At 37.7% G+C, this 21,953-nt stretch overlaps 2 protein-coding genes across 10 annotated transcripts in view; one reads left to right on the top strand and one right to left on the bottom strand.

Moving 5' to 3' along the window:
* Window positions 1-21,953, top strand: part of FOXN2 (forkhead box N2) — a 65,725-nt gene that overhangs the window by 36,242 nt on the left and 7,530 nt on the right. For all 9 annotated transcript variants that reach the window (XM_007970704.3, XM_038006908.2, XM_007970700.3 and 6 more), the window contains 2 exons: window positions 8,071-8,171; window positions 11,650-11,714. In XM_007970704.3, the coding sequence (XP_007968895.1) occupies window positions 8,071-8,171; window positions 11,650-11,714 (166 nt within the window). The remainder of the gene's footprint in view (window positions 1-8,070; window positions 8,172-11,649; window positions 11,715-21,953) is intronic.
* Window positions 18,438-18,720, bottom strand: LOC103220314 (small EDRK-rich factor 2-like). The gene has a single exon (XM_038006910.2). It carries the CDS (start codon window positions 18,715-18,717, stop codon window positions 18,541-18,543), a length of 177 nt encoding a protein of 58 aa, XP_037862838.2. The 5' UTR covers window positions 18,718-18,720; the 3' UTR covers window positions 18,438-18,540.

Here is a 21,953-nt window from a genome sequence, read left to right on the forward strand (position 1 = left end):
TGAGATGGTTCCTGGCATAGAGTTTCAGTTTTAAAAAGTAAGGAGGCAAACAGTTAATCATAATACAAAATAAAAAGAAATATAATAATAGTAACATGAACTAAGTCAGAGAGGAGTTCATTAATTATTACCTAGTACAGTGGTCCCCAAACTTTTTGGCAGTATGGACTGGTTTTGTGGAAGACAGTTTTTCTGCAGCCTGAGGTGGGGGCATGGGATACGGTTTTGGGATGAAACTGCTCCACCTCAGATCATCAGGCATTAGATTCTCATAAGGAACGCACAACCTAGATCCCCTCACATGTGCAGTTCACAATATGGTTCCAGCTCCTGTGAGAATCTAATGCACAGGCTGATCTGACAGGAGGCAGAGCTCAGGTGGTAATGCTTCTCAACTTCCACTCTCCTCCTGCCCCGTGACCTGTTTCCTAAGATGGCACGGACCTGTACCGGTCTGCAGCCTGGGAGTTGGGGACCCCAACCTAAAAGATTTGGGAAATTTTTATGGAAAAGTTTGCCTTTGAAGCGTGCTTTGTGAAAAAAAGAACAGGTTTTAGAAGGGTAACATATGCCAAAGGGCAGTGGTACATTCTGCTGGGAGTTTGGGGCAGTAGGCATATTCTCTGTGGGTGAGGAATGTATGAAAGCAGGGTGGAAAAGTAGAGTGATCCAGAATAGAAGTGTGGTGAATATCATGCTAAATTGTTTGGACTTCAGTTTTCAGAGCGAACCAGTGAGAGTTTTCAAGCCAGGAGCATGATAGAGTTTCCCTGTATTTGACTTGTGACAGTGTGAATGATAGAGCAATATATTATCTTAAACAATATCTGAATTCATTTGCCAAAGGAATGTCACAGTTACTAGTACCATGCAAACGGAGATAGTTTCAGTGAAGATGTGGGATTTGAACACTTTATAATCACTGCCCTCCTTGTGTCTAAATCCACTGACTTCTTTTCTGTTCTTATTTAACCTGAAACTGTGTTATGTGATATGATTAGCTCTGGGAATTCGTCTTTGATTTGTATAACACTGTGCTTAATTCTTTGTTTACTTGCCTGACTCTCCATCTTTTTCTTCTTCCACTTGCCATTTAAACTTTAGTGTTCATTATTTTGTCTTTTTTGTTGATTTAGTGTTTTCTTAAATAATCTCATTAATTCCCATGGCTTAATATGTCATCTGTAATCTAATGACTTCTAGATCTTTCTCCTGAAGCCCAGACCTGAATTTGCAACTAATTGTTAGATCTGGAGGTATCTCAAATTCAGTGTGTCCAAAATTGGGCTTTATTCCTCTCTCTTCTCCTAGGATCTGTCTGGGTCTCAGCTAGAAATCTGACTCATCTTGGGTACCTGCTCTTTGCAATGCCTAAGTTATTTGAATGTCAAATTTGAAAGGATTGTAGATATTATCCTGATGAACTTCCTTATTTTATAACAAAAAAGTGAGATAGGTGGTATTAATTGATCCTGGTCTACAAAGCCTGTCAAAGCCAGGGGTTAGACTCTAGAAAAAACAGTGTCTAGTAGCACCTGTAAATATCTACAAGTTGCTTTCTGATTCTGGCCATTTTTTTTAGTTTCTACTATAACATTAGCCTTAGTTCAGGTCTTCCCCTCATTTCTCATCGAATTGAACTATTATATAAGTTGAGGAGTCAGCATGAAGGATTGGGTTCAGTTATGTTCCTAGATCCAGATAGATGTGTGACTTGGTAAAGATAGACTCTCTGAGCCTCATTTTTACTTCAGTTTTTGTAACTAGTAAACTTTAGTAAATATGACATACTAAATAAAAGCCAGACTTGTTAATATGGTTTTCAAGACCCTCCCCAGTTTGGCCTCTGCCTGTCTTTGCAGCTTTTTTTCTTCACTACTCCATGATCTGCCCCCACAAGACTACTTGCTATTGCAGTATACTATAAATAGCCCTTGTTTATTTTGTTCCTCTATCTACACTGCATTTTCGTAATTCACTGTCAGTGGAGATAACACTTCCTCAAAGCCCAGCTCAGAAGTCACCTCTCAAGCATTTCCTGCTTTTGTGTACTCATTTTGTGTTTTTATAGCATTCTGTTTGTTATCTTTATAATATACATATCCCAGTTATGTATAGATTTGCTTCTCCCGCTAGGGAGGATATGAGATCTCTCTGAGGTCAAGGCCTTAGTAGAATAGTCACGTGTGTGTGTGTGTGTGTGTGTGTGTGTCAGAAAGAGAGAGAAAGGGGAGAGTGATATTATTTAATAACCTTTTAAAAGCTCAGCATCTTTTTTTTCATCTTAATGCATAATTCTCTTTAATTGTGATGTGGATGAACATTTAGGTTTCTAATTTTTTTTTTTTTTGGAGACAGTCTCACTCTGTCGCCCACGCTAGAGTACAGTGGCGCAATCTCGGCTCACTGCCAGCTCTGCCTCCCAGGTTCATGCCATTCTCCTGCCTCAGCCTCCTCAGTAGCTGGGACCACAGGTGCCCACCACCACGCCCGGCTAATTTTTTGTATTTTTTTTAGTAGAGACAGGGTTTCACTGTGTTAGCCAGGATGATCTCGATCTCCTGACCTTGTGATCCGCCCACTTCAGCCTCCCAGAGTGCTGGGATTACAGGCTTGACCCACCACCTGGCTGGTTTCTAATTTTTTGTTATAAACACTGCTACAGTGAAAATCATCTCCCTATCCTTCATTCTCTTTGCCTTCTTTGAAATTGATCCCCCTTTTATTCTTTTTCCTCTATTACTTTGGTATTATTATCCTCTTTTTTTTTAAACATTATACATATTTCATAATTATTTTATATAGTCTCTGTTTAAATTTACCCTTATAGTTACCAGTGTCATTGTTTGCTATTGTTTATGCATTTAGAATTTCCTTAGTGATTTTGTTCTTGAATTGCGTCACTTAATTCTTTTATACTTTTAGAACTATCGTGTTTATACTTATGATGGTACATAAAAGGTATAACCGTCTACTAGGTACTTAGAAATATAGGCAGGGATAGAGGTGATGTGGCGAGATTACAGCTCTAACTTTGGAATTTATCAGCATTGCTTCTGAGTGGAAGAATCCAGGAAAAGTATGGTGTAATGAAGCCAAGGAAGCTAAGCTTAAGTGTGAATAGCCAAGGGTGTCAAATATTGCAGAACACTTGAAAATGATTGGCTAAGTTGTTGAAAAAGTAGCAGCCAAAGGATTAGGATTCAAAATACTTAGTAAGTGCTGTGCTGGTCGGGTGCAGTGACTCACGCCTGTAATCCCAGCACTTTTGGAGGCCGAGGCGGGTGGATCATGAGGTCAGGAGGTCAAGTCCAGCCTGGCCAACATGGTGAAACCCCATCTGTATTAAAAATACAAAAGTTATCCGGGCGTGGTGGTGCGTGCCTGTAATCCCAGCTACTTGGGAGACTGCGGCAGGAGAATCACTTGAACCCAGGAGGCAGAGGTTGCAGTGAGCCGAGACCGCGCCACTGCACTCCAGCCTGGCAGCAGAGTGAGACTCCGTCTCAAAAAAAAAAAAAAGTGCTGTGCTGATAAATGTTTTAACAACTGTCTAGGGATGGGCTGTTTAGCTTTTGCAGATTTCCATAGTATAATATTACCATCATGGCCAATTTCAAACTACCAACATCATATCATTAAATGTGGAGTTCAGAAGCGATGTTTACTAAGAACAGTATACCATTACATAGAAGAAACTCATAATTCAATAAGAAAATGAAAATCTAACAGAAAAATGGGCAAGTATATGAATTGGCAGTTCACAGAGGAGGAAACAAATAGGCAATAAACGTAAATAAAGATGTTTATCTTAGTAGTAATATGTGTAAGGGACATACAAATTAAAAGAACAAAAAAATGCTTTCTTATCAGAATTCAAAAATTTTAAATATTTGATAATATCAAATCAGATGGGGACATGAGTAAATATTGATACTTTCACACCATTGATAGGAGTATGTTAATATGGCCATTCTTGAGGGCACCCTGGCAGTAGTTACTAGAATTAGAAATGGGCTCTCCTTTGATCTAGCAGATCATATTCTGATTTCTCCCCTAGAGTAGCATTTATACTTACACACAAGAAGATGTGTGTGAAAATATTCACAGTGGTATTATTTTTAGTAAAATTTACAAAACCATATGTCCAATGGTATGATTTGTGGTAGTACTCAAAAGGGAATTGGTTGCGTCCATAATTTTTAAATGTATACATTTTTAATGTAATTAACCTGAGTGTTTTGAATTTTCAGAGAGAGGAAGAAATTAAGGAAGTAAGAGCTAGAGAATGGGAGAGGATGTAGTCCAGAGTATAGGTAGAATTTGATAAAGAAAAGGAGAGAAATCGTCTTATAATTTTAAAAAAGGGATAAATATAGAAATGGTAATATATTGGCATAAAAATTGGCAAGCTGTCACCACAAGTCAGGGTCGGGGGGAAGGAACTTGTAAATTGTCTTCAAAGAAATCAGTTAACTATTTTGCCTAAATGTCTGAGTTTTAGACAGAAAGAGATATATTCAAGTAGATTTGGGAATGCATGTGGATTTTTTTTTTTTTTTTGGTGAAACGTTTCTTGGGTCCGTGACAGAATGACAGTATTTTTCTTCCAATCTGTGGAAGTCAAATAAATTATACTTAGTTGCATTAAATGTTAGAATTGGATTTGGCAAGCTTGACAACACTTTTCTGATGAATGGCTGTTATCTAGAGATGATAATCCCAATTGAAGGTAGAGTGGCAAGGTCTAGATCAAACTATGAAGTGGTAATGATACTCAGCCAGCTGATACAGCTGCTGATTAGTTTTTTTTCTCCCTATCATCAGTACCATTTTTACTCCTCTGAAAAGACAATCTAATAATCTTGGTTTGGTATTTATTGGTCTCTGGATTTTAAATTTCTTAAAGTTACATATGGTTGTCTTTTGTTTTGGTTCGGCTTGCTTTGGTTGGGGCTTTATGTTTTAAATGTTAACATCTGGCTGGGCACAGTGGCGCGTACACCTGTAATTCCAGCACTCTGGGAGGCTGAGACACGAGAATCACTTGAACCTGAAGGCAGAGGTTGCAGTGAGCCAAGATCGTGCCACTGCATTCCAGCCTGGATGACAGAGCAAGACTCTGTCTCAAATTTTAAAAATAAATAAAAATAAAAATAAAAATTGGCCAGTCGTGGTGGCTCACACCTGTAATCCCAACACTTTGAGAGGCTGAGGCAGGTGGTTCACTTGAGGTCAGGAGTTCGAGATCAGCCTGGCCAACATGGTGAAACCCCATCTCTACTAAAAATACAAAAATTAGCCAGGAATGGTGGTGCGCACCTGTAATCCCAGTTACTTGGGAGGCTGAGGCAAAAGAACCTGGGAGGCGGAGGTTGCAGTGAGCTGAGATCGCGCCACTGCACCCCAGCCTGGGTGACAGAGCAAGACTCTGTCTCAAAAAAAAAAAAAAAAAGTTAACATCCAAGTCTTGTATGTACTCTTCTAAATTTTTATAAAGTCCAACTTAAACATTATTACTGTGAGATTTTAGCTGGGAAACATGGAATTAAATTTTTTCCTAGTGTGGTAAAATTTTAATCAGTTAATTATTTTTAACTCAGAGGTTCTAAAAGCCACTGAAAATCATTGCCACTTTATAATTTTGTCTAGGCCTTGCCATTTTGCCTTCTTTTTGGTATTAGACAAGGTGAGCAACTCTATTAAAATACACAGATATAATGAACATTGCCTCTTCTCCCAATCTAGTCTTTACAACTTCTGTTAAGTCTTTTTAAAGTTCACCTTTTAGTATATTCAAAATTTCTTCAAAACCTTTAGCAGTTCTCTGCTAAGTTCAGAAGTCTTAGAGTTCTAAAATGCGAAATAATAAAATGAGAGAATGCTCATTTCCTGTTTCCGTTGCACAGAAGACCATTTTGTTACAGGCAAATTTAGTTTTAAACAGTACTTCTAAAACTTTTATTATTTGTATTCTTTCCTCTAAACTCAGTAATATAGGAGCAAAGGTTTTAAGTGGAAAATTAGTTAAAAATAAGTTTCTTTTTGCTGTGGACTCTAAAATGTAGATTAGCAAATACAGAGTTTTATCTCTTGTTCATGATAGTTCATGAACAGACCCAGTGAAAGGAAGTGCTGCCATGGTAACATAAACCAGACTGTTACTTGAGACCATACTCAAGATACTTAACTGCCCTGAAACTGCGTGTTTTCAATACCAGTTTTTCCAATTTGCTATTTCAAGGAAATAGCAACTCTACTGTGATCTAAACAATTTGCAGTCCCCTCACAATAGAATTTGTAAAGTAGACTTGAACTAAACAATTTCTAGGAGTGTAATCTCAGGAATTCCAAGGTAGAGCATGGCTAGCATTATTGAAATAATTGTCTTGGTCTGTGTATGAAAAGTAACGCATGCGTATCTTTTCTATATGAAACTGAATTGGCTTTGGGGCAAAAGGTGTTATAGGTGCTAACAAAAGGTGTTATAGGTGCTAACTTTTTAATTCTTTTTTTTTTTTTTTTTTTTAAAGACACTGTTTCCCTCTGTCACCCAGATTGGCCTCAGCCTCCTGAATAGCTGAGACTATAGGCACACACCACCACACCAGGCTAATTTTTCTATTTTTGTAGAGACAGAGTTTTGCCATGTTGCTTATGCTGGTCTTGAACTCCTGAGCACAAGCAATCATCTGCACCGGCTTCCCAAAGTGCTAGGATTACAGATGTGAGCCACCACACCTGGCCTGGTGCTAACATTTTCCCTGTCACCAAACACATTCATCATTTGGTCCAAGTGACTGAACATATAGCTAAGTGAAGTTTCATTTAATCCAAAAATACATTTGTAAAACTTGTCTTTTCTTGAAAAAGAAAAAAAAGAAAATGTCAAATACTTGTTCAGTATAGTTAATGTGATATCTTGCTGCTAAACACCAGAGAAAAGTTTCTGCTGATAATCCGGTGTGTTTCTTTCCTTATGACAGTGTGGTATGACAGCCATGGTTTTTCTCTTTCTTCATGACAGTGTGGTATGACAGCCATGGTTTTTCTGTTTATAGACATTACCAGCATGGTAAAAAACTGCCTTACACTCAATTGCTACACCTTTCCACAGGCAAAAGGTTTTATTCTCTCCTAAATTTATTTTATCCCTTGTTTTTTTACCATCTAACTTTTGCCTTTTTTTCAGGACTAATTGATTTTTTCTTATTGTTGATTTTTTTTCAAAATTCCCTCCTCTGTGGAAAGTAAAGGAGTAGGAATATACCATTATTCAACCAATATGCCGCAAACCCTTACGTATGTCACTTTCAGAATGGCCCCTTAATATTCACCTATTTTGCAGCTTATGTGCCTCTTGTGGATAAATCCTCTTATTTGAATCTCATTACAATTCAGTGAAGTGGACTGCATTGTTGTTTTACTTTACGGGTAAAATGTAAATGAGAAGTCTAACTCTCAAAAATTAAATGATTTGCCCAATATCACATAGCCAGTCAATAAGTAGTGATGGGGACCTCAGTTTTTGAACCTATATAACAGTGTTCTTTCATTTTGCCATTCAGCTATAAAAATTATGACACAATATTCAGAGATAAAAGAGCCTCAGTAATAGACTAATATTACCTTGAAAAAGACTGTGGGAAATGGAAGGACTCTGGAGATCATCACATTAAATCTTAATAGCAATCATAATAGCTTATATCATAGGAGATTTCATACACGCAAAAAGGAGTGTGAGAATGAGAAACAAGTAAATTTTGTTGTTATCTAAATCATTGTTAATGTAGTCGTAAAGGTAATTTAAATTTTAAGGAAGAGTTTTTGAAATAGAAAAGGCATAATATAAAACCAGAAACTAATAACATTTGAACCTCACTAATCTTGTGTGTTAGAGGAAGGTGACTTTTAGTCGCTACAGTGCACACATAGCAAACTCACTTCAACCTTAGTTTCATACTCAAAAGGTACTAGAGATTATTTCCCCCTGCACGTTTATTTAAAACATTTAGACACTGACTGTTTATGTATAAAAGTTCCTAGTTATTCTTGTGCATTTTATTCTAGGTTAATGGAAAAGGTTCCTTATGGTGTGTTGATCCGGAATATAAACCCAATCTTATCCAGGCACTGAAGAAGCAACCCTTTTCTTCAGCATCTTCGCAAAAGTAAGGATCTTCCATATAACTGTCAGTGGTAATTTATAGGATTTCATTGTGTGAGATGGAGAAACTTAAAGGTCTAGGGTATCTTGTTTCTGTTTTTTTATTGTATAAAGAAGTATTTATGTTTTATTTAGTTTTTAGTTTTTGTTTCTGTTTTTGTTTTTGTTGTTTTGTGAGACCAAGTCTTACTCTGTCACCTAGGCTAGAGTGCAGTAGCGAGATCTCGGCTCACTTTAACCTCTGTCTCTCAGGTTCAGGTGATCCTCCCGCCTTGGCCTCCCTATTAGCTGGAACTAAAGGCACGCACCACCACTCCCAGCTAATCTTTGTCTTTTTAGTAGAGACGGGGTTTCACCATGTTGACCTAGCTAGGCTCCAACTCCTGACCTCAAGTGATCTCCCACCTCTGCCTCCCAAAGTGCTGGGATTACAGGCATGAGCCACCATCCTTGACCCGTTGTTTCTTTTCTTTTTTTTTTTAAGAAGTCTTTATGGATAAGACATTAGCCTAAGTTAGTTTTCCTTATGGTCTAATTTGTATTTCTAGAAAACAGGAAATTGGTTAGTTGAGAACATACACTCTGGGAAATATAGTCAGTACTGAATATGTTATAAGTAAACCCTAAAGAAAGTTGTAGTATAATTTCAGCTACAAACAGATCAGATCATTTTAATTGTCTGCAATACTAATGCTAACCTAAAAATGAAGGAAACTAAAAATATATTTAAAATTTTTTAATAAGATGATTAAGTTTGTCATAACATTTTATATACATATGTAGGTTCTTTTTCTATTTTAGGGTTTTTTTTCATAGTACTTATAATATTTGAAAAGTATGTTCAAGTCTAAAATTTTTAAATGTTTGGCAAATAAAATAATGCTTTGAACTTTGTTTTTATTTTTTCTGGTAAATATAATTGTACTGTATTTATTTGCTTATAATTTTCCTTGGCTTTGTTCTCAATGCCAGTAACCCCTATTGATCTTCTAGCTTCCTCATTTTAAGTTAAATCTGAAAATACCCTGACCTTCTTAAATCTGATTTTTGTTTCCTTTTTCTAAAGCAGACTTTAGAGTCTTCTACAATTTATTATCTACCTTCATTTGAATTGAAAATCCCAGATTTGGTTAAAATACTTTTAAGGGTAGTTTATAATGGCTAACTTGTTTTTTGAAAAATTTAAGAAGATCTTTAATAAAGTAATAAATGGAAATTTTTAAACATATGCACAAAAGTAGAGAGAAAGTTATAATGAACTCCCAGCTGCAGCAATCATCAACATTTCATATGGTGGTTAATTTGAATTATTAAAGTATCATTAGATAACTTGCAGAGGAGTGGTTGTAGCTGAAATACAGTAAATAGCTGGGAAGGCTAAAGTTGAAATATCAGTAATATATTCACTCACTGAGATTTTAAGCTTCTTTACCATATTTGTAGATTAGACGGATCATTATCAAAAGAATAACTGAGGATTTATCTTTATGAAATGAAACCTAGAAAAGAAGTTACCAGATTTTATATTCTCATTTGGAAATTGATATCTTTATTAATTAATTTTGGTTATTATGAGGCATTCTAAATAATAATTTAGAAACTAATGGTAAGTTCTATTGATGTTCACCTATGTGTTTTACTTAGCTGTGCTGGTTTTTTCTTTAACTGAAGATTAAGCCTGGGCAACATGGCGAAACCCTGTCTCTACCAAAAATACAAAAATTAGCTGGGCGTGGGTAGTGCACACCTGTGGTCCCAGCTACTCAGGAGGGTGAGGTGGGAGGATCGTTTAAGCCTGGGAGGCAGAGGTTGCAGTGAGCCAAGATGGTGCCACTGTACTGCAGCCTGGATGACAGTCTGAGACCCCATCTCAAAAAAAAAAAAAGATTATATGAAAGAATTGGCACTATTTTTTCTAAACCATCACAAATATATTTTGCTGTCTTTGATATATTGCATTTTCATGTTTCTATCTTTTAGCCTTAATTATAAGTTTAAATGTTAAGAGTGATCTTGTGGCTTTAAAACAAGGTAAAAACTATGGTTGGGCGAGGTGGCTCAAGCCTATAATCCCAGCACTTTGGTAGGCCGAGGCCAGTGGATCACCTGAGATTGGGAGTTTGAGACCAGCCTGGCCAACATGGTGAAACCCTGTCTCTACTAAAAATACAAAAATCAGCTGGATATGGTGGCACGCGCCTGTAATCCCAGCTACTCAGGAGGCTGAGGCAGGAGAATTGGCTTGAACCCAGGAGGCAGAGGTTGTAGTGAGCCGAGATGGCGCCACTGCACTCCAACCTGGGCAACAGAACGAGACTCTGTCTCAAAAAAAAAAGATAAAAACAACAACATAACGGTTGTATATAACCGTTGACTTTAAACCCTTAATATAAAATGAAACATTTTCCCCTTTATGTTGTTTGGCAAAATAACAGTTCCATCTGACATGCTTTTGTGTAACCTTGCATGTAAGAATTTGTAAGTCTGAGGAAAAGAGTGAGATACAGTATATGTAAAACTATGAATAGGAAATAAACTTTTAAGTTAGTTAACAAATAGATTTTTTCATACTATCATAAATTCCAAAGAAGAGAAGTAGTTTTTCCCAAAAATATTTTAATTCCTGGATTTAAAAAAGAACTGTTGATGTCTTCCCATGAATATAGAAAGTTTAATTTTATATTTATTAATAAAATCAGGAACATACCTGTTTGCTATCAGTACCAAGTGTTCCTTAACCATGTGTTTTGGTAAATGCTTTTATTTCTGTGGTAATACCTATATTAGTATTATATCAAACTTAAGCATCCAATACAAAACCAAACAGTAACTATCATGTATTATCTATTGTTCCAGGCATTTTAAATGCATTATTCTTATTTAATTATCACAACAGCCTGTGTGGGAGATTTAATTATTCCTGTTTTACAGATGAAAAAACTAAGAAATTAATTATTTTGCCTAAGAACGTCCAAATAGTTGTGATTTAATTTTGGCTCCTATGCTCTTTCTGCTTTGTCAGACTTTCTAAATTGAGTAGTATTAGCAAAGAAAACAAGGTAATAGTTTGTTTTTTATAGTACAAATTAGCTGTATTTGTGACTAAGTTGTATAACAAGTGAAATAGTTGGGTGCGAGTGGCTCACACCTGTAATCCCAGCACTTTAGGAGGCCAAGGCAGGTAGACTGCTTGAGCCCAGGAGTTTGAGACAGCTTGCACAACATGGTAAAACCCTTTCTCTACCAAAAAAAATACAAAAATTAGCCAGACATGGTGGTGCATGCTTGTGGTCCCAGCTACTCAGGCAGCTAAGGTGGGAGGATCACCTGAGCCCAGAAAGTCAAGGCTTCGGTGAGCTAAAATCACGCCACTGCACTCCAGCCTGGGCAACAGAGTGAGAGAGAACCTGTCAAAACTTAGGGGGGAAAAAAGTGAAATAAAAATTTTTATAAGCACATTTGCTTTTCTGTTTGTTTTTCAGTGGTTCTTTATCACCTCACTATTTAAGCTCTGTACTCAAGGAGAACCAGATGCGAACCCTCAGAGGTATGTGTGAATATCAGTACAGTCAAGCGCCACACTACAATCTTTTGGTCAACAGTGGGCTGTGCATATGATGGTGGTCCCCTAAGATTATAATGGAGCTGAAAAATTTCTATTGCCTGGTGACCTGGTAGCTTGTTGTAACATTGTGGCACATTTACTAAAGTTTTTACTTCAGTAAAATGCATTTACTGAAGTTTGTAGTGATGCTGGTGCAAGCAGACTCACTGCACTGCTAGTCATGTAAAAGTATAGCATATAGTTATGTACATACATTAATACTTGATAATGGTAATAAACAACTGTGTCACTAGTTTGTGTATTTACTATACTTTTTACTGTTATTTTTGAGTATACCCCTTCCACTAATTAAAAAAAGTTAACTATAAAAGAGCCTCACACAGGTCCTTCAGGAGGTATTGTAGAAGAAGGTATTGTTATAGAAAGATGACAGCTCCATGTGTTTATTGTCCCTAAAGACCTTCCAGTGGGACAGAATGTAGAGGCAGAAGACAGTGATATTGATCTTGACCCTGTGTATGCTCAGGTTAACGTGTGTATTTGTGTCTTTGTTTTTAATTAAAAAGTTAAAAAAAATGTTAATTTAAAAATAGAAGGCCGGGCGCGGTGGCTCAAGCCTGTAATCCCAGCACTTTGGGAGGCCGAGACCATCCTGGCTAACACGGTGAAACCCCGTCTCTACTAAAAAAATACAAAAAACTACCCGGGCGAGGTGGCGGGCGCGTGTAGTCCCAGCTACTCCGGAGCCTGAGGCAGGAGAATGGCGTGAACCCGGGAGGCGGAACTTGCAGTGAACCGAGATTCGAGCACTGCACTCCAGCCTAGGCGACAGAGCGAGACTCCGTCTCAAAAAAAAAAAAAAAAAAAAAAAGAAAAAAGCTTATAGGTTATAAGTAAAATATTTTTATACAGCTGTATTATGTATTTTATGCTGTTATTACAAAAGAGTAAAGTTTAAAAAATTAAAAAGTTTTTAAAGTAAAAGGTTACAGTAAACTACGGTTAATGTATTGTTGAATAAATAAAATCAATTTAGTGCAGCCTAAGTGTATAGTGTTTATAAAGTCTACAGTAGTGTACAGTAATGTCCTAGGCCTCTACATTCACTCACCACTCACACTCTCTGACTCACCCAGAGCAATTCCGGTCCTTCAAGCTTCATTCATGGTAAGTACCCTATACAGGTGTACCATTTTAAATATTTATGTAGTGTTTTTGTTGTACCCACTTTTTTGTCCCCTGGCAGAAACTAATAGAGCATTTACTGTACCTTTTCTATGTTTAGAGACACAAATACCATTTGTGATACAATTGCCAATAGTATTCAGTACAGTAACATGGTGTACAATTTTGTAGCTCAGGAGCAATCCTAGGTGTGTAGTAGGCTATACCATTTAGGTTTGTGTTAAGCACACTCTAGGATGTTCACACAATGACAATCACATAACAGTACATTTCTCAGAACATATTCCCTTCATTAAACAAAGCATGACTGCATTTTTTTTTTTTTTTTTTAAGAGATGGCGTCTTGCCGTATTGCCCACACTGGTCTTGAATGCCTGGGCTCAAGTGATCTCCTGCCTAAGTCTCCCAAGTAGGTGGGACTACAGGCACACATGACTATATTTTAAATCATAAAAAATTCAGATAAAAATTTGGGGTATTTTGTTGTTGCCGTTTAACATTTTTCTATTTTAAAAGATATTATATATTTATTATAGGAGATTTGGGCAATAAAAACATTTATAAAGGAGAAAGTAAAGTCATTTATACCATTGTTAATATTTTGTTTTATTTTTATTTATTTATTTATTTATTTAGAGACAGGTTCTCACTCTGTCACCCAGGCCAGAGGGCAGTGGCACAGTCCATGACTCACCACAGCCTCAAAATCCTCGGCTCAAGCCATCCTCCCACCTCAGCCTCCCAAGTAGCCAGGACTACAGGTGCCATCACACCTGACTAATTTTATTGTTAACATTTTGATATAGTTCCTTTGGGGGTTTTTTAATGCCATATATGTAAATAGATACATTTGCATGCATGTATGTACAGGGACACATACATAAACACACACATACTTTTTCTCCAAATACTAGATTCACACTGTGTATATAGTTTTATATCCCATTTCCATTTATTTTTGTGTGTATTTTTCATTGAAAATAGGATTGAATTTTTTAGTAATATCAGTAGAGTTATTACCTTTTCAGGTCTATCTTAGACTAGAATAGGGGTTGGCAAACTATGGCCATGGCCATATCTGGCCTGCCATCTGTTTTTGGGTGTCCCATGAGCTAAGGATGGTTTTACATTTGTAAAATGGTTGGAGAAAACAAAATCAAATAACAGTAACATTTCAAGACTATGAAAATTCGTTGCAACAGAGACCTACATATTATATCCTGGGTTTTGCCTCTTAGCATGCAAAGCCTAAAATGTTTACCATCTGACCCTTTACTGAAGAAGTTTGTCATCCCTTGAATTAGAATATACTTGAAGATATTTCTCCTATAGGTTATTTAATCTGAAGAACTTTAATTTTAAAAGGTAGTAAGTTGACTTTTTAAAAGCATATCAAAAGTCTGAATTAGTGGGGTTTTTTCTTCTTGTAGATTAGTAATATAGTAAAATCAGTTTTTCTAGTGTTGCTTTGGAGCCTAGAGACATTTTCATAACCTTTACAAATAGAAAATTTCGGATGAAAACCTTTCTGTGTATCAGAAATTTTTTGGCTCTTTGGAACTATACTAAACTGAGCCTCAGAAGCAGTGTGCTGATATCTTTTAAAATAAAGGAGGAAAAGAATATGAAAAAGTTCTAGAGAACCCTGCAAAGTTAAATGGATAGGGGATCTGTTTCAGATAATGTTCTGTCTTAACATAAGACAAATATCTGTGTTCCTGTTACCGACATCAGTAAATGTAGTTTCTCTTTACATTTAGGTATTGCCAAAACGCCTTTATCTTTGTATTGCCTCAATAAAGTCTGACACTTATTCTCTAAAACTCAGTTTATATACATATTTTGAGAATATTTTCTTTGTGAATTCTGGAGTTTACTTAAAATCTTTTCTTCCTCTTGTTCTATTCTATCCAAATTCTTTCTTTGGGGAACAGACATTTCCACGAGTTTCTCCTGCTAATTTCAGCTGCATGTTTTTCATTATTAGGGCACAGGTACTTCTTCTTCATCTAATGGCTTATACATGTTATGCATCATCTCTTTCATGCTACCAGCACCTTACCTCCATTCCTATATGCATGGGTCTTAGGCCTGTTCCTCTAGTAATAATTAACTTAGTAGGGAGGTGGTTGGTATTCTAGGTTAAAACAAATGCACATCTGTCCTGGAATATAATACAAAATTCTCCTTGAATTTTAAGGGGAAAAAACACAAAACCTCACAAATTTAGGAAATTTTATTTTTGAACTTGGTTGTTTTGGGGTGTATTTCTGAGGAAATTTTCTCTTGCCTCTTTATATTATTTCTAGAGAGAAGTTTAAAAAACACCAAGTGGATTAGACATTCATTACAGCTAATACTGTTGAGCCTCCTGCCAGACTCCTTGTGCCAGAAACTGTTGTAGGTTCCTTGGGATATGCATAGATGAGGCCTGCTCTTAGAAAATGTATACTTCGGCTGGGCACAGTGGCTCATGCCTATAATCCCAGCACTTTGGGAGGCCAAGGTAGGTGGATCACATGAGGTCAAGAGTTCGAGACCAGTCTGGCCAACATGGTGAAACCCTCTCTCCCCATCTCTACATGTGGTGGCACATGCCTGTAATCCCAGCTGCTCGGGAGGCTGAGGCAGGAGAATCACTTCAACTCAGGAGGCGGAGATTGCAACGAGCGGAGATCGCGCCACTGCACTCCAGCCTAGGCAACAGAGTGAGACTCCATCTCAAAAAAAAAAAAATTGGTGGAGAACACCTGATTATCAATGATTTGTCCCAAGATACAACCTCAAACTCTGTGGAACAAAAGTTCTCCCTGGCAGAGAAAATCATAACAATAGAGAAAGTTGTCTGGCAGTTGCTAGGAATCTGTCTGGCATGTTGATATAGACCAGGTAGATGTGGTCATTAGCCCATGTTGATGTAGACCAGGTAGATGTGATCATTAGTGTGGCAAAGCAAATATAGAAGTTTAAGAGCTTATTTAGCATAATAAGGACTTTGAACATCCTCCTCTGCCTAGAACAATTAATAAGCCTTAAGTTGCTTACTTGATGCTTTGCATGCATTATCTAATTTAATCCTTAAAACAACCTTCTGAGATATTGCTGCCCCTCTTTTACAAATAAGCAAACTGAAGTTCGGGGAGATTAAGTAACTTCTCAAGGTCACACAACTAGTAAGTGGCAAAGAAGGATTCAGATTCAATAATTCTAATTTCAAAGGCTGACTCCTACTAGATAAGTGGCACTGGGAGACCTACTGAAGAACTTTAAATAGTGAAGTGACATTGTCAGTTTTATGTTTTATAAAGATCACTTAGGTGTTATTGTTGGCCTCCAATATTAAAACATATATTCATCTAACACTTCACAGAATCATTTACTGGTCATTATATTAGAGCTACCTTTAGACATATAAGACTAAGGCGAGAGATTAGGCTTAGAACTCCAGAAACTGCTATCAGCCTAAACAGATGCAGCAGTGTGTTTGTTGTCTCTTGATCAACTTATAATGACTAATTTTATGTGACAATATCAGTGTTACAGCATTGTATAATAGATAGCAGGAGACACAGGATTCTCATACTGAGATAGCAGAACAAAATTATTTTTGGTTAATAGTTTGGTTTGGTGTGTATTTAGAGTAAATTCACCTGTTTAAAAATATTACTGAACTGTTCTAGACACCAAGGTACATCAGTGAACAAAGCAGACAAAAATGGAACTCACATTCCAGTTAGTAAATTTTAGTGGTTATGCTAACTACTAAAAGCATCTGGTATACTACAAACAGATATAAAATTAAGGTAGTTGATGGTGATGTTAGGGCTACATGTAAATCTAAGATTTGTGTCTTATTGAAATGAAACTAAACCAGTGGTCCAGAGAGCTTAAAGTGTTGGTAATTTATTGAAACTGTTCTTCTGCTTCAGAGAATTACAAGAGACAGCTTCTCCATCTGGATGCTCTGCAAATGTATATATTAATTTTGATAGAGACAATAAATCCTTTTTTAGTTACTACAAAGCTTATACCATTTAAATTATTTCTTTAATTCTCATATCATTCCTTACACAAATGAACTGAGAATCAAACAACAGAAATATGCTTGACTTACAACCTTACTCTCATATGGCTAAAACTGGTGTCTTTTAATTGTTTTAATTATTTTTAATAATTTCCCAACATCAAGGTTAAGGAAATAAAGATCAACAGGCACAAATTAACAGGTTTTTTAAATTGCTGTTTATTTTTTGTTTTTTGAAACGGAGTCTCGCTCTGTCATCCAGGCTGTAAGTGCAGTGGCACGATCTCTGCTTGCTGTAACCTCCACTTGCTAGGTTCAAGTGATTCTCCTGCCTCAGCGTCCCAAGTAGCTGGGATTACAGTCACGTACGACCTCACCCGGCTAATTTTTGTATTTTTAGTAGAGACAGGGTTTCACCATATTAGCCAGGCTGGTCTCAAACTCCTGACCTCAAGTGATCTACCCACCTCAGCCTCCCAAAGTGCTGGGATTACAGGCCTGAGCCACCCTGCTTAGCCAAATTCACAGTTTTGACACGGTTTTTTTGAACCAGTTATGAAATCAGTAGCATGTTTGAAACTACCAAATTTTGATTCCTTGTGAACTGGATATGTTAGATAATACAGCTAATAGTGTTATTGTTTTTAAAAACAGAGCCACCTTTAAAATAGCATAAAGTACTTTATCAATGAAAAAATACCATTATGAAGTGTTTTCAAATGTGACAATAAACAAATGAGTCTTCAGTTTAAATTTAATAGTAAAATTGACTGAGCACGGTGGTTCATGCTCATAATCCCAGCACTTTGGGAGGCCGAGACGGATCCCTCAGGAGTTCAAGACCAGCCTGGGCAACATGGTGAAACCCCATATCTACAAAAAATATGAAAATTAGCTGGGCGTGGTGGTGCACACCTGTGGTTCCAGCTACACGAGAGGCTGAGGTGGGCAGATCACTTGAACCTGGGAGGTGGAGGTTGCAGTGAGCCATGATTGCACCATCGCACTCCAGCTTGGACAACAGAGTGAGACCCTGTTGATAACAAACCAATCAACAAAAACAGATTGGGTACTATAATTAAAAATTGTTTGTAAGTTCTACCCAGAGAATTTTTATTCCCTTTGTTCTACAAAGTTCAATATTGTACCTTGGACAAATCATTGATAATCAGGTGTTCTCAATTATGGTGGTGTTTTGGGTTATTTCTCTATTGCTTATTTTTAATGTTGAAGTTAAACTTTTTTTCACAGTTAATTGGCAAGGCATTGTAGGAAGCATATTTATAAATGTTTTAAATAAGATACAGGCAATTTTTTTTTTTTTTTTTAAACAAAACTACTTTTAATACTTTGGGGTGAGCCCCACAGGAATAAAAAACACTGGGAAGGGGTAACCCCCTCACCCCCGGGAGTGGCCCAAGGAGGGGAGAGGCTACCTGAGGGGAAGGAAGCACAAAAGGGACCCGCTGCAGACTCAGGGCAAAGGGAATGCTATCGGTGCTGGGACCTGTGAGCACTACAGGAGGAAACGCGAGCGTGGTGGGACTGGCTCCAGGCACACAGGCGAAGGGCAAGAGGGTTGGACACGAAGCCACAAAGCTACTTGGGTTCCTCCTTCTCATTTGCCTTTTTCTGCTTCTGCTGCATGATCTCCGAGTCCCTCTGCTTGCGGGCGGCAGCAGAAAGCCCGTCATCTCGGCGCTTTCCCTTAACCGAGTCGCTCTGCTTTTTCATATTCTTCTGGCTGGCGAGCTCACGCTGGTTACCGCGGGTCATGGCGATGGCTCCGACCTGCCTCCGTTACGTCCCCTCGTTCTGTCCCGCAAAATTCTTTTGTAAAGAAGTGTTTGGTTTCACAAAGTTAATTTCATGTTGGAGAATTCAAATTAATTTGGCTGTAATAAGTTATTTACAATAAATAAATACATTTAAGGAGGATTTTTCGTACTATTCTACTGTTATAGAAACAGTACTTAATTTTGTTATCGCTTTAAAATATTCAGAAATGGTGTTCATGTAGCTTTCTTATGTTATCAGGATAAGCCTCTTAATCAGTTTTAGGTGCTGTGTTTCAAAAATATGTTCCTTGAATCATAATGGATGCTTGTTAAAAGAAGTCAAGTTAGGCCAGGCAGGGGGCTCATGCCTGTAATCCCAGCACTTTGGGAGGCCAAGGTGGGTGGATCATCTGAGGTCAGGAGTTCCAGACCAACCAGACCAACATGATGAAACCCCATCTCTACTAAAAATACAGAAATTAGCTGGCGTGGTGGCAAGTGCCTGTAATCCCAGCTACTCAGGAGGCTGAGGCAGGAGAATCACTTGACCCAGGAGGCAGAGGTTGCAGACAGCCGAAATGGTGCTGTTGCACTCCAGCCTGGACGACAAGAGTGAAACTCCATCTCAAAAAAAAGAAGTCAAGTTAGAGATACACTAATTTTTTAGTAAGTGGATTCTATAGGTGCTTCATTTATAAGACAAAGTTTCTGTAATTGGTTTCTCATTATAATGCATTTCCTTGTTAGATTATTTTACCATCACCTTCCTCTTTTATAAAATTGGAAACAAGGTAGATCCTTTTTTATTAAAAAGAAGAATTAGGCTGGACACGGTGGCTCACACCTGTAATCCCAGCACTTTGGGAACCTGAGGCGGGAGGATCACTTGAGCTCAGGCAACATAGTAAAACCGTATCTCTACAAAAAATAAAAATATGTTGCCTGAGCTCAAGTGATCCTCCCGCCTCAGGTTCCCAAAGTGCTGGGATTACAGGTGTGAGCCACCGTGTCCACCCTAACCCTAACCCTGTAATCCCAGCACTTTGGGAGGCCGAGACGGGCGGATCACGAGGTCAGGAGATCGAGACCATTCTGGCTAACACGGTGAAACCCCGTCTCTACTAAAAAATATAAAAAACTAGCCGGGCGAGGTGGCGGGCGCCTGTAGTCCCAGCTACTCGGGAGGCTGAGGCAAGAGAATGGCGTAAACCCGGGAGGTGGAGCTTGCAGTGAGCTGAGATCCGGCCACTGCACTCCAGCCTGGGCGACAGAGCGAGACTCCGTCTCAAAAAAAAATAAATAAATAAAATAAAAAATAAAATAAAAAAATAAAAATAAAAATTAGCCAGGTGTGGTGGTACATGCCTGTGGTCCCAGCTACTTGGGAAGCTAAGGTGGAAGGATCGTTTGAGCCCTGGAGGTTGAGGCTACAGTGAGCCATGATTGTGCCACTACACTCCAGCCTGGGTGACAGAGGAGACCTTATGTCTTGAGAAAATAAAAGAAAAAAAAAAAAAAAAGAAAAATTAGTTTATGGAGAAGTAATCTCTCTGTTGGGGCTTTTGCATAATGCCATGCATGTTGTACCCTCTGCAAGTTCACCTGGCTTAAGACAGTGAGTGGGACCTGAAATTCAGCCCACATTCCATTCTTCTAGCTGTGTGCCTTGAATAGGGAACCATTCACCTAGAGGAAGATTTGCCTTTTTTCCAACTCACACAGAGACACATTATGGGCTAGTGGCTGCATCTTTTCTTCTTCAGATGTGATAGAATACTGAACTCAGAACAAATTGTCTCAGCCTTCATCCTAAAAAACAGGAATTGGAGAGGTCATTTTTTTTGCTAATCTCTTGAATGTGGCATGTGGGCATCATTGATTCAAATCCTTTGTACTTGCTCTTCTTTCTGCCTAATACTCTTTTCCCTCAGATATCATTCTTTCCCTCCCTGAGGTCTTTGCCCAACTGTAGCCTACCTTCTCCTTCAGGATTTCTCTGACCTCTGTATTTAAAATTGTAACCACTTTCCCTAACACTCTATTTCCCGTTCCTCTTAATTTTTTAAAATTTCTTGGCCATTTGTATGTCTTCTTTTGAGCAATGTCTGTTCTGATAATTTGCCCATTTTGAAATTAAAGGGTTTTGTTTTGTTTGTTTTTCTGTTGAGGTGCTTGAGTTCCTTTTGTATTATAGATGTTAATCCCCTGTCAGAGTAATAGTTTGCATGTATTTTATCACATTCTGTAGATTGTCATTTCACTGTTGATTGTGTCCTTTGCTGTGCAGAAGCTTTTTAGTTTGATATAATTCCGTTTATTTTTGCTTTTGTTACCTGAGTTTTTGAGGTCTCATTCATAAAATCTTTTCACAGACCAATGTCGTGAAGTGTTTCATCTTTGTTTTCTCCTGGTAGTTTTATTGTTTCAGTTCTTACATTTAGGTCTTTGATCCATTTTGAGCTGATTTTTGTATAGGGTGAGAGCTGGGAGTCTCATTTCATTCTTCTGCATATAGATATATGTTCAATTTCCTTTGTATCATTTATTGAAGAAACTTTCTTTCCCCCAGTTAGCGTTCTTGGCACCTTTGTCAAAAATCACTCCGCTAGGGTGGGCACGGTGGCTCATGCCTGTAATCTCAGGACTTTGGGAGGCCAAGGCAGGCAGATCACTTGAGGCCAGGAGTTTGAGACCAGCCTGGCCAACATGGTGAAATTCCATCTCTACTAAAAACACAAAAATTAGCCAAGTATGGTGGCACACCTCTGTAATCCTAGCTATTCAGGAGGCTGAGCACAAGAATCACTTGAATCTGGGAGATGGAGGTTGCAGTGACCCAAGAACACTCCTCTGCCCTCCAGCCTGGGTGACAGAGTAAGACTCTGTCTCCAAAAAAATACATATTAAAAAAAAATTAGTTAGCTGTAAATATGTGAATTAATGTCCAGGTTCTCTATTCTGTTCCATTGATCTATGTGTCTTATTTTTATGCCAGTACCATGCGTTTTTGGTTACTACAACTTTGTAGTATATTTTGAGGTCTGTTAGTATTTTGCCTCCAGTTTTGTTCTTTTTGCTCAAGACTGTTTTGCCTATTTGGGGTCTTTTGTAGTTCCATACAACTTTTAGGATTATTTTACATTTCTGTGAAGGATATCTTTGGTATTTTGATAGAATTTATAGATTGCTTTGGGAGTAGTATTTAACAATACTAATTCTTCCTATCCATGAGTA

The sequence above is a fragment of the Chlorocebus sabaeus genome, chromosome 14, assembly GCF_047675955.1.
Source record: "Chlorocebus sabaeus isolate Y175 chromosome 14, mChlSab1.0.hap1, whole genome shotgun sequence".
Classification (NCBI taxonomy): Eukaryota; Metazoa; Chordata; class Mammalia; order Primates; family Cercopithecidae; genus Chlorocebus; species Chlorocebus sabaeus.

Bases quoted from the DNA above. Each gene is read 5' to 3' on its own strand.
- LOC103220314 (XM_038006910.2), bottom strand. From the start codon at position 18,717: ATGACCCGCGGTAACCAGCGTGAGCTCGCCAGCCAGAAGAATATGAAA.